This window comes from Heterodontus francisci, chromosome 19, assembly GCF_036365525.1.
Source record: "Heterodontus francisci isolate sHetFra1 chromosome 19, sHetFra1.hap1, whole genome shotgun sequence".
Taxonomy (NCBI): domain Eukaryota; kingdom Metazoa; phylum Chordata; class Chondrichthyes; order Heterodontiformes; family Heterodontidae; genus Heterodontus; species Heterodontus francisci.
Window position 1 is genome coordinate 1485400 of NC_090389.1, and position 16485 is coordinate 1501884.

A 16485-nucleotide genomic window follows, 5' to 3' on the forward strand; every position below is an offset into this window, starting at 1 on the left:
GCCTCAACTGGATTATTGTGTCCAATTCTGGGCACTGCACTTTAGGAACAATGTGAAAGTTTTGGAGATGGTGTAGAAAAGATTTATGCGAATGGTTCCAGGGATGAGGGACTTCAGTTACATAGATAGATTGGAGAAGCTGGGGTTGTTCTCCTTAGAGCAGAGAAAGTTGAGAGGAGATTTGAGAAAGGTATTTAAAATCATGAGTCTAGAGAGAGTAGATAGAGAGAAACTATTCTGTTTGGCGGAAGAGTTGAGAACTAGAGGACACAGATTTAAAGTGATTGGCAGAAGAATCAACATGAAAAACTTTTTTTTAGGCAGTGAGTGGTTCCAAAGTGGAATGCACTGCGTCAGAGTGTGGTGGAGGCAGATTCAGTTGTGGCTTTCAAAAGGGAGTTGGAGAAGCACCTGAAGGGAAAATATTTTACAGGGTTATGGCAAAAAGGCGGGCAGTGGAACTGGCTAAATTGCTCTTCGAGAGCCAACATGGACTTGAAGGACCGAATGGCCTCCTTCTCTGCTGTAGACGTTCTAAGATTCCTTGTAACTAAATTTATCTCATGCTTTGAATGATACCCATTGCCCATTACCAGTGTTTTGTGATTGGTTGGGATTCAATTACTCTACTGTTTTAGAATTAGCAATGGGATGAACCAGATAATTATAGACCAGAGAGTCCAGTTCTGTCCTTGGTTAGCATTCAAGTCCAAGCAGTCACCGAGGGAGAATATTGTAATGTTTTAGCTGAGAAAGTAAGACTTCTCACCTCACAGGTGATAGATTCCATCTCCCAGAGTAAGAGGACATTGTGAATCAGAAGCCCTGGACATCACCTCGTCAATTAGAAGTTCCACCCTCCCTCTTGTCAATCAATAGCCCACTCTCTCTAATCAATCAATAGCCCCGCCCTCCCTCTCATCAATCTGCAGACCCGCTCTCTGTCTCATCAATAAATATCCCACTGTTTCATTGATCAGTAGACCCTGCCTCATCAATCAGCAGCCATGCCTCCCTCTCACCAATGAATAGCAAACTCCAGTTCATCGATCAGTGGTCCCAACCATCCTCTCCTCAATCAATAGCCCTGCCCAACTTTCCTCTGATCAATCAACAGCCCCTCTCTAAGCACAGAAGGAGGCCGTTGGCCCTTCATGTTCATGCTGGCTCTCTGCAAGAGCAATTCAGCTAGTCCCACTCCTGCCTTTTCCCTATAGCTTTGCAAATTTTTTCTCTTCAGATAATTATCCAATTCCGTTTTGAAAGCCGCGATTGAATCTGCCTCCACCACACTCTCCAGGCAATGCATTCTAGTCGCTGTGTAAAAAACAATCGCCATTGGTTCTTTTGCTGTTCATCTTAAATGAATGTCTTCTCTTTTTTAACCTTTCAAACAATGTAAACAGTTTCTCCCTATCTACTCTGTCCAGACTCGTCATGATTTTGAACACCTCTATCAAATCTCCTCTCAACCTACTATTCTCTAAGGAGAACAGCCCCAATTTCTCCAGTGTCTCCATGTAACTGAAGAGCCTCATCCCTGGAATCATTCTCATAAATCCTTTCTGCACCCTCTCTAATGCTGACACAACCTTCTTAAACTGTGAAGCCCAGAACTAGAACAATAGGCAGAATTTTACCAGCTCCTGGGTAGTGGAGTGGAGCACCAGTAAAATAGTGGGGAGCCATGTCGGCGTACCTCCCCAACATAGTCCCGCCACTAGGGCATTTTCCCAGCCTGGGACAAGATGTGGAAAGGCTGCCGATTCCAAGGAGGCAGGCAACGAATTTACATACTTTTTTTTATTCATCCAGGGGGATGTTGGCATCATTAGCTGGGCCAGCATTTATTACCCAACCCTAATTGCCCTTGAGAAGGTGGTGGTGAGCTGCTTTTTTCAACCGCTGCAGATATAAAGAATGTCTGAAGTTCGCTGCAGTGATTTTCCAATAATGAGCAGGAAGACAAATCAAAGAATGTCTTTATCTTAATGAATCCTTGTTTGGAATTCTGAGGTTATTTAAACCCTTTGGCCATCAGTGTCAAAATATTCCAATGTGTGAAACCATTAAAAATTTTGAAATTTATCCTGATATAAAGAATGCCTGAAATTCACTGCAGTGAGCATGCAGTCATAGAGTTATACAGAAACAGGTCCTTCGGCCCTCTGTGTCTACGCCGGCCATCAAGCCTATCTATTCTAATCCCATTTTCCAGCACTTGGCCCGTAGCCTTATATACTATGGTGTTTCAAGTACTCATCTAAATACTGCTTAAATGTTGTGAGGGTTCCTGCCTCTACCACCCCTTCAGGCAGTGTGTTCCAGATTCCAATTTTTTTCCTCAATTCCCCTCAAACCTCCTGCCCCTGACCTTAAATCTATGCCCCCTAGTTATTGACACCTCCGCTAAGGGAAAAAGTTTCTTCCAATCTACTTTATCTGTGTCTCTCATAATTTTGTATACCTCAATCAAGTTCCCTCCTCAGCCTTCTCTGCTCCAAGGAAAACAACCCTAGCCTATCCAGTCTCTCTTCATAGCTGAAATGCTCCAGCCCGGGCAACATCCTGGTGAATCTCCTCTGCACCCTCTCCAGTGCAATTACATCCTTCCTACAGTGTGGCGACCAGAACTGTGCACCGTACTCCAACTGTGGCCTAACCAGCATTTTATACATCCATCATAACCTCCCTGCTCTTCTCTTCTATGCCTTGGCTAACAAAGGCAAGTATCCCATATGCCTTCCTAACCACCTTATCTAGCTGTGCTGCTGCCTTCAGTGATCTATAGACAAGTACACCAAGGTCCCTCTGACCTAGGGTCCTACCACCCATTGTATATTCATTTGCCTTGTTAGTCCTCCCAAAATGCATCTTCTCACACGTCTCGGGTTTAAATTCGATTTGCCACTACTCTGCCCATCTTACCAGCCCATCTATATCCTGTAATCTAAAGCTTTCCTTCTCGCTATTTACAACACCACCAATTTTCATGTCATCTGCAAACTTACTGATCATCCCTCCAATATTCACATCTAAATCATTAATGTACAGTACAAACAGCAAGGGTACCAGCACCGATCCCTGCGGTACACCACTGGTCACAGGCTTCCATGCATCCATAACAGGGTGAAGTGGACATGGATTGTAGAATAAGCAGTACTGGTGGGCTAAATGATCTTTCACCTTGCGAGTTCTGATCAATGGTCATGTCCAGGCTGCTCAGGAACCATCATATTTTGTAAACCAGAAGATTTGAGAGTTTCTGTTGCGATAGCTTCAGGCAGACACTGTATCAAACAGAGCAGGAATGTCTGTGAATAATAACCTATCTTATCAACATTGTAGACAGCAGATCGCTATGGATCAGCTCAGCCATGAACTTACGCAGATGAAGGGGGATGTCCAGATAAATTTGGAGCTGGAAAACAGTAGCCTGGAGGAAGCCAGTGAAGAGCCAGAGACAAAACTGAGGTAATGTGATTGTTTATTTCCCCACCTGCTCCACTACAACCCCCACTATATTTCCAGGTTCACTTAGAAGATGCTAACTCTTGCTGGGATCCAGTTCAAGTGCCAGCTCTTGGCATGTTAGTTGGCCAGTGCCACAGTCCATTCAGCTGTCCTTATCTGCCAGTCCTGCTGGGTTTTAAAGATTCCATAACCAAATTTGGGGGCCAGCAGGGAATTTTCCCAGTACTCCTGTTCATCATTTCTCTCTCACCCAACACCACCATAAACAGATTAACTGGCTAGTTGTCGTCTTGCTCTTTGTAGGAATTTTTCTGTACACAACCTGCACATATGCTAACCTAAGAATTTATTTAATTGTATGTGAACAGTATTGAGACATTTCTGAGTGACATGGTAACATGCTCTGTGAATGCTGAATTCTGTTTTATTTGGTAGTACAGAACTTGCAATTGCTGAAAATAGATACACGTTGTCAAAGCTTTTTGTCTTGCACTCATCAGGACAATCCGCAAGAACACCAATGTGAGGGAAAGAAACAACTTTATACTGTATGAGAAGAGAGTGCTTATTGGTTGGAAAGTGAACTCTGGTAGAGGCATTGCCATGGACAATGCGCCAGTTATGGCAACGCCTCTGCCAATCAGAGTTCACTTCCCTCTCTTATACAGTAGAAAGTTGTTGGTTTCCCTTACGTTGGTGTTCTTGTGGATTGTCCTGATGAGTGCAAGACAAAAAGCTTCAACAGCATGTCTCTATTTTCAGCAATTCTCTTTTATTCTAAATCCACAGTGCACTGCCACACAGATGAGCCCAATCCTGCCTTATGTTATTGGATAGATCAAAAGGGGAACCGGTCCCAGCTCAGATTACTGGAGTAGTTCTCATTACCCAGCAGCCACCTAGGCTTTAATGTCCAAATTCTGCACAAACCAGGGTTCAACCCCTAACCTTACTGCTCTATCTAACACTCTTGTTTCCCACTAGATCTCTGGGGACCTGAAGATATCAGCTGTTGTTAGAGCAAGACATCTACTGTATTCCCATATCAGATACTCTACCTGTAAACAAAAGTGTGGGTGGGAGACCTATTCTGGATGTGAATTAGTGGGTGTTACAGACCGATGGGAAGTGGTGTGCATGGGTTCCACTTTTTATCTCTGAACTGACTGCAGACAGAGTTTGAAAAATAGCGTTTTAGTCCCTGAGTGGTTAAAGGTCAAATAATGGGGAGACGGTGACATAGTGGTAATATCAATGGACTAGTAATCTAGAGCCCAGGGTATTGCGCTGGGGACATGGGTTCAATTAATAATATCTGTAATTTAAAAAAGCTAGTCTAATGGTGACCGTGGAACCATTGTCGATTGTTGTTAAAAACCCATCTAGTTCACTGATGTCCTTTTAGGGAAGGAAATCTGCCATCTTTACCTGGTCTGGCTACCTCCACAGCAATGTGGTTGACTCTTAAATATCCTCTGAAATGGCCTAGCAAGCCACTGAGTTCAAGGATAATTAGGGATTGGCAACAAATGCTGGCCTAGTCAGCAACGCCCACATCCCAAAAACGAATAAAAACAAATGACAGGTTTTCTTATAGATTTAAAATTAAAGATGACTATTTATTAAAACAATACCTGAAAATGTTTGTAACCTCACCTACTCACACATTCACAAGAAAAGATAGAGAGTGGACGGTAGCATGCAATTAGAGTTTGATTATTGTAAAGGTTTGAAACCTTCTGGGTTTTCTGGGAGGAATTTTTAACCACGTTGCTGACCTGAATGGTCTTTGTCTTGGAATTGAATAAGTGTTGCAGGCTCGTTTGGTAAAAAGTCAGTCCGAAGTTGGTGGTGGATTTCCCAGTTCAGTCTCTCTGCCTCAGTAGTTTAAAGATGGTGCAGGCAGGGCTTATTGTTGAAATAGATTGTTCTCTCAGCTTTTCTGGCTAGAATGGCTTTCTGTCTCTCTCTCCCAGCGGAGTTACTTCTTTTAAGGTAAAAATTTAGCAGGTTTTGGTTTTAGTCAGGTGACTCAAGATGCTCTCCACTGGGGTGTTCTTACAATGTCCCAGAATGTGAGGACGGTTTTGCATCATTGGGTCTGAATGTGGTCCATTTTGATAAGTAGGTGGTATTTCACAGCTATTATTTTGGACTTGGCTTCAGAATCAGTCTCTCTGCAAAAGCCTTCGCTCGCCGTGTTTTTCATAGGAGTCATTAGCATCAGATGTGCAGTTTTACATGTCAATGTGCCTCATCAAAGCAATTACAGACGTTGAAAATGGTCCTGTGTTCAACAGACAAACATATTGATTGGCAATACAGGACAGGATCACCTGATCGCTCCTTCCATGTTGCTGGGTGGCAAAGTGTCCATTTTCTTGTATCTTAGTTTAACAGTTTACTTTTATTTCATAATTCCTCCAGTTCATTTCATATTTCATCACTGTAATGTGAGCATGACAGTGTACAAGAATGTGCGTGGGTTTTGTGTTCTGAATGTGAACTCGGTATGCAAGGATGTGAGTGGGTGGCTTTCTCTGGATACGAACCTGTGTATGTATATGAGTGTGATTTTGTGGCATACTCTGGGTGTGAACCATTGAGTATGCAGGAGTGTGAATGGATGGCCGCTTTGGAGGTGAACAACTGAGTGTGCAAAAATGTGAATGGATGTGAACCCGTAGATGCATAAAAGAATTAAGTGAGGAAATTGTTGATGCATCAGTCATGATCCTCCAAAACAGTCTGAATGCAGGAATTATCCTCCTGATTTGGAAAGTTGCCAATGTCACTCTATTCTTTGAGAAGGATAGGAGAGAGAAATAAGGAAATTTTACATAATATAAAAGCAAAATACTGCGGATGCTGGAAATCTGAAATAAAAACAAGAAATGCTGGAACCACTCAGCAGGTCTGGCAGCATTTGTGGAAAGAGAAGCAGAGTTAACGTTTCGGGTCAGTGACCCTTCATCGGAACTGACAAATATTAGAAAAGTCACAGGTTATAAGCAAGTGAGGTGGGGGTGGGGCAAGAGGTAACAAAGGAGGTCTAGATTGGACCAGGCCGCATAGCTGACCAAAAGGTCACGGAGCAAAGGCAAACAATGTGTTAATGGTGTGTTGAAAGACAAAACATTAGTACAAGTTAGGTGTTAATACACTGAATATTGAACAGCAGCAAGTGCAAACCTGAAAAAAAACAGTGAGTAAGCAAACTGAACAAACTAAGATGAAATGAAATAAATGCAAAAAAAAGGAAATTTTACACCTGCTCATCCAATGTCAGTTGTGGGGACAGAGTGACTTATCATTTAGACAAATGTGAGTTGATCAAAGAGAACCAGCACAGATAAAGGGTAGGTCAGGCATAAGAAACCTAGTTGAATTTTTTGAAGACGCACTAAGGTGGTAGATACAGAAATGTATATCAATATTATTTGTATGGATTTCCAGAAGGCATTTGACAAAGTTCTACATAAAGAGACTTAACAATAATGAGAGCGCATGAAATTGGAGGCAGTCCACTGGCTCTGGATGTGGACCAATGGGTGTGTATTTGTGCAAACCAGGTTTTCACCCCTGCCACAGTACTGAAATAGCAAAGTAGAAAATGACATCCTATGTGACCATGACAAAGCTAAACCTATCCTTCTTCGTCCTTCTCGACCTGTCTGCAGCCTTAAACACATTTGACCACACCATCCTCCTCCAAAATACCTTCACAGTCTTCCAACTGCTTGGGTCTACACTAACCCTGTTCCATTCTTAACTATTCCATTGTAGCCAGAAAATGACCTACAGTGACTTCTCTGCCTGCTCCCGCACAGTTAGTGCCAGTAGTCCCCAAGGCTCTATCCTTGGCCTCACCTATTTCTCAATCCTTGGTGACATCATCCGAAACACAGGATCAATTTCCACATATATGCCGATGACACCCAGCTCTTCGTCACGACCACCTCTCTCAACCCCTCAAATAAAAGCAAAATACTGCGGATGCTGGAAATCTGAAATAAAAACAAGAAATGCTGGAACCACTCAGCAGGTCTGGCAGCATCTGTGAAGCAGAGTTAACGTTTCAGATCAGTGACCCTTCTTCGGAACTGACAAATATTAAAAATGTCACAGGTTATAAGCAAGTGAGGTGGGGGTGGGGCAAGAGATAACAAAGGAGAAGCTGTAGATTGGACAAGGCCACATAGCTGACCAAAAGGTCATGGAGCAAAGGCAAACAATATGTTAATGGTGTGTTGAAAGACAAAGCATTAGTACAGAAAAGGTGTTAACGGACTGAATATTGAACAGCAGCAAGTGCAAACGTGAAAAAAAACAGTGGGTAAGCAAACTGAACAAACTAAGATGAAAAGAAATAAATGCAAAAAAGGTTGTAAAAGATGTAAAAAAGAAAAAACAACTTTTTGTTCCAGTGAACATCAACGCAAGCTCGAGGAACAGCATCTCATCTACCGATTAGGCACACTACAGCCTGCCGGACTGAACGTTGAGTTCAATAATTTCAGAACATGACAGCCCTCCATTTTACTTTCATTTTTAGTTGTTTTTTCTTTTTTCTTTTTTTCTTTTTTACATTTTTTACAACCTTTTTTTGCATTTATTTCATTTCATCTTAGTTTGTTCAGTTTGCTTACCCACTGTTTGTTTTTCATGTTTGCACTTGCTGCTGTTCAATATTCAGTCCGTTACCACCTTTTCTGTACTAATGTTTTGTCTTTCAACACACCATTAACATATTTGCCTTTGCTCCATGACCTTTTGGTCAGCTATGTGGCCTTGTCCAATCTACAGCTTCTCCTTTGTTATCCCTTGCCCCACCCCCACCTCACTTGCTTGTAACCTGTGATATTTTTAATATCTGTCAGTTCCGAAGAAGGCTTACCGACATGAAACGTTAACTCTGCTTCTCTTTCCACAGATGCTGCCAGACCTGCTGAGTGGTTCCAGCATTTCTTGTTTTCTCTCAACCCCTCCACTGTCTTTAAATTGTCAGACAGCTTGTCTGATATCTCTGAACTGGGAAGGCCAAAGCCATTGTCTTCGGTCCCTGCCACAAACTTCATTTCCTAGCCAGCGACTGTATCTGTTTCCCTGGAAACCATGTGAAGCTGATACAAGACTGTTAATAATCTTGGTGTCATATTTGACCCCGAAATGACCTTACAACCATATATTCGTGCCATCACTAAGACCACCTATTTCCACTTCCATAATAGCATCTGACTTTGCACCTGACTCAGCTTATGCACTGCTGAAACCCTCATCCATGACTTTGTTATCTCTAGACATGACTATTCTAATGCAGGTCTTCCCACCTTTTACCCTCTAAACTTGAACGTAGGAAATAGGAGCAGGAGTGGGCCATCTGGTCCCTCGAGCCTGCTCTGCAATTCAACAAGATCATGGTTCATCTTCTATCTCAAAGCCATTTTCCCACACTATCCTCCTATCCCTTGATGCCTTTAATATCTAGAAGTCTTGGACATTCTCGATGACTGAGCATCCACAGCCCTCTGTGGTAGAAATTTCCATAGATTCACCATCCTCTGAGTGAAGAAATTCCTCCTCATCTCCAGCCTAAATGGGCTGCCCATTATTGTGAGTCTGTGTCCCCTGGTTCTAGACCGCCGCAGGCAGGGGAAACATCCTTCATGCATCTACCTTGTTGAGCCCTGTAGGAATTTAGTATGTTTCAATAAGATCACCTCTCATTCTCCTAAACTCTGGAGAATACAGGCCCAGCCTCCTCAATCTGTCCTCTTAGGAGAATCCTGCAATCCCAGGGATCAGTCTGGTGAACCTTTGTTGCGCTCCCTCTATGGCAAGTATATCCTTCCTGAGGTAAGGTGACCAAAACTGTACACAATACTCCAGATGCCGGCTCACCAAGGCTCTCTACAGTAGCAGCAAGACATCTTTACTCATGCTTAAATCCTCTTGCAATAAAGCCAGTATACCATTTGCTTTCCCAATTGCTTGCTGCACCTGCATGTTAGCTTGTGACTCATGAACAAGGCCACCCAGATCCCCTTTGGATATCAACACTTCCCAACCCCTCTCTCAGAACTGCAAGAACAACAGGGCAGTAATAGTAGGGGATTTTAACTACCTCAATATTGACAGGGATAGTTTTAGTGTGAAAGGAATTGAGGGAGCAGAATTCGTGAGGTGCATTCAGGAGAACCTTTTTGTTCAGTATGTAGCAAGTCCAACAAGAGAGGGTGAAGTTTTAGACTTAGTTTTAGGAAATGAAGATGGGCAGGTGGAAGGGCATTTTAGTGGTAGTTATCCTAATTCAGTCAGTTTTAACGTATTTATGGAAAAGGACAGGAGTCAGAGTTTCAATTCGGGCAAGGCCAATTTTACTAAACTGAGGAGTGATTCAGTGAAAGTGGACTGGAAACACCTACTTGAAGGTAAATCAGTGTCGGAACAGTGGGAGGCATTCAAAGGGTTCAGAGTAAACATGTTCACACCAAGAAAAAGCGTGAGATGGCCAAATCTAGAGCCCCATGGATGTCAAGGAGCCTACAGGGTAAGATGAGGCAGAAAAGGAAAGCTTATGTCCGACACAGAGAACTCAATACTACAGAAAGCCAAGAGGAGTATAGAAAGTGCAGGGGTGAAATCAGAAAGGAAATTAGGAAAGCAAAGAGAGGGCATGAAAGATTATTGGCAAGCAAAATTAAGGTGACCCAAAGATGTTTTATCAATACATTTAATAGTAAGTGGATAACTAAGGAGAGAGTAGGGCCCATAAAAGACCAAAGAGGTAACCTATGTGTTGGGTCGGAAAATGTTGGTATGGTTCTTAATGTATACTTTGTGTCTGTCTTCACAAAAGAGGGGGACGATGCAGATATTGTAGTCAAGGAGGAGGAGTGTGAAGTATTGGATGTGATAAACATAGGGAGAGAGGAAGTATTAATGGGATTAGCATCCTTGAAGATTGATAAATCACCAGGGCCCGATGAAATGTACCCTAGACTGTTCAAAGAAGCAAGAGAGGAAATAGCAGAAGGTCTGACCATCATTTTCTAGTCCTCACTGCATTGGGGTGTGGTGCCGGAAGATTGGTGAACTGCTAATGTTGTACCTCTGTTTAAAAAGGGAGCAAAGGATAGACCGAAAAATTACAGGTCTAACCTCAGTAGTGGGCAAATTATTGGAATCTTTTCTGGGAGACAGGAGAAACAGTCATTTAGAAAGGCACAGGTTAATCAAGCATAGTCAGCCTGGATTTGTTCAGGGATGACCAACTTGATCGAATATTTTGAAGAAGTAACAAGGAAGATAGTTGAGGGTAGTGCAGTTGATGTGGTTGACATAGATTTTAGCAAGGCTTTTGGCAAGGTCCCACATGGCAGACTGGTTAAAAAAATAAAATCCCATGGGATGCAGGGAAGTGCAGCAAGGTGGATACGGAATAAAAACAAAAACTGCTGGAAAAACTCAGCAGGTCTGGCAGCATCTGTGGAGAGAGAAGCAGAGTTAATGGTTCAGGTCAGTAACCTTTCATCGAAACTGGCAAAGATTAGAAATGTAATAAGTTTTAAGCAAATTAAGTGGGGGTGGGGCAAAAGATAACAAAAGGGAAGGTGTTGATAGGACAGAGGGTCACAGAGAATAACTGACCAGAAAGTCATGGAGCAAAGGGTGTGTTAATGGTGTGGTGAAAGACAAAGCGTTAGTGCAGAGAAGCTGTTAAATGACAGAATAATGAACAACCCTGGCCAAAAGCACAAACATGAAGAAAAACAGTGGGCAGACACATGGTAAAAATATGAATGCTGTAACAACCTAAAATAAGATAAAAATGATTTTTAAAAAACAAAAAGGGGGGCCCGTCATGCTCTGAAATTATTGAACTCAATGTTCAGTTCGGTAGGCTGTATCATGCCTAACCGGTAAATGAGATGCCTTTCCTGGAGCTTGCCTTAATGTTCACTGGAACACTGCAGCAAGCCCAGGACAGGGATGTGGGCATGAGAGCAGGGGGGTGTGTTGAAATGGCAAGCGACAGGAAGCTTGGGGTCATGTTTTAGGACTGAGCGAAGGTGTTTCGCTAAGTAGTCACCCAATCTGCGTTTGCAGTGAATACACTACACTAAATTGAAAGAAGTACAAGTAAATCACTGCTTCACCTGAAAGGAGTGTTTGGGGCCTTGAACAGTGAGGTGAGAGGAGGTAAAAGGGCAGGTCTTACACCTCCTGCAATTGCAAGGGAGGATGCTGTGGTGTCAGGGGTAATGGAGGAGTGGACCAGGGTGTCGCGGAGGGAGCGATCCCTTTGGAATGCTGACAGAGGAAGGGAGGGCAAGATGCGTTTGGTAGTGGCATTACGCTGGATGTGGCAGAAATGGCGGAGGATGATCCTTTGGATGTGGAGGCTGGTTGGATGGAAAAGGAACCCTGTCGTGGGTCTGGAGGGGGGAGGGGAAGAGGTGAGGGTAGAGGTGCGGGAAATGGGCCGGACACTGTTGAGGGCCCTGTCAATCACAGTGGTGGGGGGAGGGGGGAGCCCTCGGTTGAGGTAAAAGGAAGACCTATCAAAAGCGCTGTAGTGGAAGGTTGCATCATCAGAACAGATGCATCGGAGACGGAGAAACTGGGAGAATGGAATGGAGTCCTTACAGGAGGCAGGGTGTGAAGAAGTGTAGTCGAGGTTGCTGTGGAAATCGGTGGGCTTATAATGAATATTAGTAAACAGCCTATCCCCAGAGATGGAGACAGAGAAGTCGAGGAAGGGAAGTATCGGAGATGGACTATGTAAAGGTGAGAGAAGGGTGGCAATTGGAAGCAAAGTAGATAAAGTTTTCCAATTTGGGGTGGGAGCAGGAAATGGCACCGATGCAGTCATCAATGTACTGGAAAAAGAGTTGGAGGGGGCCTGAGTAGGACTGTTCGACATATCCCACAAAAAGATAGGCATAACTAAGACCCATGCGAGTACCCATAGCAATACCTTTTACTTGAAGGAAGTGAGTGGAATTAAACATAGAAACATAGAAAATAGGAGCAGGAGTAGGCCATTCGGCCCTTTGAGCCTGCTCCGCCATTCATTATGATCATGGTTGTTCATCCAATTCAGTAACCTGTTCCTGCTTTTGCCCCATACCCTTTGATCCCTTTAGACCCAAGAGCTATAACTAACTCCTTCTTGAAAGCATACAATGTTTTGGCCTCAACTGCTTTCTGTGGCAGCGAATTCCATAGGCTCACCACTCTGGCTGAAGAAATTTCTCCTCATCTCAGTCCTGAAAGGTTTACGCTATATCCTTAGACTTTGACCCGTGGTTCTGGACTCCCCACCATCGGGAACATCCTTCCTGTATTTACCCTATCAAGTCCTGTTAGAATTTCATAGGTTTCTATGAGATCCCCCCTCACTCTTCTGAACTCCAGCAAATATAATCCTAACCAACTAAATCTCTCCTCATACGTCAATCCCGCCATGCCAGGAATCAGTCTGGTATACCTTCGCTGCACTCCCTCTATAGCAAGAACATCCTTCTTCAGATAAGAAGACCAAAACTGCACATAATATTTCAGTGTGAATTAAAGGAGAAGTTGTACAATGTGAGAACAAGTTCAGCCAGGCAGAGGAGGGTGGTGGCGGATGTGGACTGGTTGGGCCTCTGTTCAAGGAAGAAGCGGAGAGCCCTCAAACTGTCCTGGTGGGGGATGGAGATGTAGAGAGATTGGATGTCCATCATGAAGAGGAGGTGGTTGGGGCCAGGAAACTGGAAATTGTCAAAATAGGGTGTCAGAAGAATCACGGGTGTAGGTGGGAAGATAGAGTCAAGATTTTATTTCAGATTTCCACATCTGCAGTATTTTTCTTTTATAAACTGAAACAATCAGACTGGCAACAGTAGCCTGGATGAGGAGTTCATAGAATGCTTTTGAGAGAGTTTCTTAGAGCAACACATTCTGGAACCAACCAGAAAGCAGATTATATTAGACCTGGTATTGTCGAATGTTACAGAATTAATTAATGACGTCAGAGTAAAGGGACCTCTTGGTAGAAGCGACCATAATATAATTGGATTTTACATCCAGTTTGAAAGGGAAAAGAGTGGGTCTAAGTTAAGTATTTTGAACTTCAACAAGGGTAACTATGTGGGCATGAAAGCTGAGCTAGCTGAAGTGAACTGTGTTACTCAGCTAGGAGATAGATCAATAGAGAAGCAGTTGCAGACATTTACAGGGATATTTCAGCATACTCAGGATAAGTATATTCTTACTATAAAGAAAAAAATCTCAAGGGAGGATCCACCATCTGTGGTTAACTAAAGAAGTTAAGGAAAGCATTGAACTCAAGGAAAAAGCCTATAGTTGTGCAAAGATGAGTGGCAGGTCAAATGGTCAGAATATCAAGAATGGCAGAGAATGACTAAAAGGTTAATCAGGACAAAGAAATTAGAGTATGAGAGGAAGCTAGCTAGAAATGTAAAAACAGATAGCAAGAGTTTCTACAGGTACTTAAAAAGGAAAAGAGGAAGTAAAGTGAGTGTTTATCCTCGAGAGTGAGAATGGGGGGTTAATGGTAGATAATAAGGAAATGGCGGATGAAATGAACAAATACTTTGCTTCTGTCTTCACTATAGAGGATACAAAATAATTCCAGTAATAGCTGTAAATCAGGAGGTGGAAGGAAGAGAGGAACTTGGTGAAATTACAATCACCAGAGAAGTGGTACTGAGCTGTTGGAGCTGCGGGCTGACAAGTCCCCGGGTCCTGATGAGCTTCATCCTACAGTCTTCAAAAAGGTGGCTAATGAGGTAGTCGAGGCGTTGGTGTTAATTTTTCAAAATTCGCTAGATTCTGAAAAGGTTCCATCAGACTGGAAAGTAGCAAATATATCCCCTCTGTTCAAGAAGTGGGGAAGGCAGAAAACAAGTAACTATAGGCCAGTTAGCTTGACGTCTGCCGTGGGGAAGGTGGTCGAATCCATCATTAAGGAGGCTATAGCTGGGCACTTAGAAAAACTCAAGGTAATCGGGAATAGTCAGCATGGTTTTGTGAAAGGGAAATCCTGTTTAACCAATTTATTGGAATTCTTTGAAGGAGTAACATGGACTGTGGATAAAGGGGAGCCCGTTGATGTACTGTACTTGGAATTCCAAATGGCATTTGACAAGGTGTCACATTAAAGGTTTTTGACAAAAATGATGTAGGGTGTAACATATTTAATTTAAATTAAATCAAACATAGCATCAAACATCCAAATAAATTAATGAAATAGAATAGAGATGGCTGGGCAGGCGATGTGTTGCAGCTGTAGTATGTGGGAGCTGGTGGACACTGGTGCAATCCACGGTGACCACATCTGAAGCAAGTGTTGGCTGCTCGAGGACCTTCGGCTCAGAGTTAATCAGCTGGAGCCTGAGCTGCGGACACTGCGACACATCAGGGAGGGGAAGAGTTACCTGGACACTATTTCAGGAGACGGTCACACCCCTTAGATCAATTACTTCAAATTTGGATCGTGGTCAGGGACAGGCGGGTGTGACTACAAGTGAGGCAGGTATTTGAATCCAGAATTTAGATTTGGAGGAGCCTCAGCCAGTGCCCTTGTTCAACAGGTATGCGGTTCTTGCTCTTTGTGTGGATGAGGGCACAGACTGCAGGGAGGATAAGCGAACTGACTACAGCACCATGGGTCAGAGTGCCATTCAAGTGGTGGGAGAAAAGAGAAATTTAGTAGTAATGAGGATAGCATAGTTAGGGGAATAGATACTGTTCTATGCAGCAAAGACAGCAAGTCCCGAAGGCTGTGTTGCCTACCTGGTACCAAGGTTAAGGACATCTCTTCTGGGCTGGAGAGGAACTTGGAGTGGGAAGGGAAGGATGTAGCTGTTGTGGTCCATGTAGGTACCAACAACATAGGTAGGACTAGGAAAGAGGTTCTGCTGAGGGACTATGAGCAGCTCGGGGCCAAATTAAAAAGCAGAACCTCAAAAGTAATAATCTCAGGATTATTACCTGAGCCACATGCAAATTGGTATAGGGTAAATAAGATTAGAGAGGTAAACGCATGGCTCAAAGATTGGGATGGGAGAAATGGGTTCCAATTATTTTTTTTTAGAGATACAGCACTGAAACAGGCCCTTCGGCCCACCTGGTCTGTGCCGACCGTCAACCACCCATTTATACTAATCCTACACTAATCCCATATTCCTACCACATCCGCACCTGTCCCTATATTTCCCTACCACCTACCTATACTAGGGGCAATTTATAATGGCCAACTTACCTATCAACCTGCAAGTCTTTGGCATGTGGGAGGAAACCAGAGCACCCGGAGGAAACCCACGCAGACACAGGGAGAACTTGCAAACTCCACACAGGCAGTACCCAGAATTGAACCCAGGTCGCTGGAGCTGTGAGACTGCGGTGCTAACCACTGCGCCGCCCTTGCGCCACTGTGCAATGGTACCAGTACTGGTGAAGGAGAGAGCCGTTCCGTTGGGACGGGCTCCATTTGAACCATGCTGGGACCAGTGTCCTGGCGAATCGTATAACTAGGATTGTAGATAGGACTTTAAACTAATTAGTGGGGCCAAAAGTAATTGAAGAGAAGTTTTAAAAAATCAAAAAGAAACGAGAGAGTAGAGGTGCAGGGTAGTGAAGAGGCGAACGGTAATCAAAGTGTGACAGGAAGGGGCAGAAAATATAAGCAGAAGAGTGAAGCAGAAATTAGAACCAGAATGAGTAATAATGGTTCAAAGTCGAAGCTTAAGGCTTTTTATCTGAATGCACGCAGCATTTGTAACAGCATAGATGAGTTGACTGCACAAATAGAAATAAATGAATATGACTTGATAGTTATTACAGAGACATGGTTGCAGGGTGACAAAGACTGGGAACTCAATATTCAAAGGTATTTGACGTTCCAGAAAAACAGGCTCAAAGAAAAAGGAGGTGAGGTAGCTTTGTTAATAAAGGGAGGTACCAGTGTGGTTGTGGATAGTGATATCGATACAATAGATC

General features: G+C 43.3%; 1 protein-coding gene across 2 annotated transcripts in view; it reads left to right on the plus strand.

Moving 5' to 3' along the window:
* Window positions 1-16485, plus strand: part of si:dkey-197j19.5 (EF-hand calcium-binding domain-containing protein 12) — a 127168-nt gene that overhangs the window by 76979 nt on the left and 33704 nt on the right. For both annotated transcript variants that reach the window (XM_068052287.1, XM_068052288.1), the window contains exon 7: window positions 3349-3474. In XM_068052287.1, the coding sequence (XP_067908388.1) occupies window positions 3349-3474 (126 nt within the window). The remainder of the gene's footprint in view (window positions 1-3348; window positions 3475-16485) is intronic.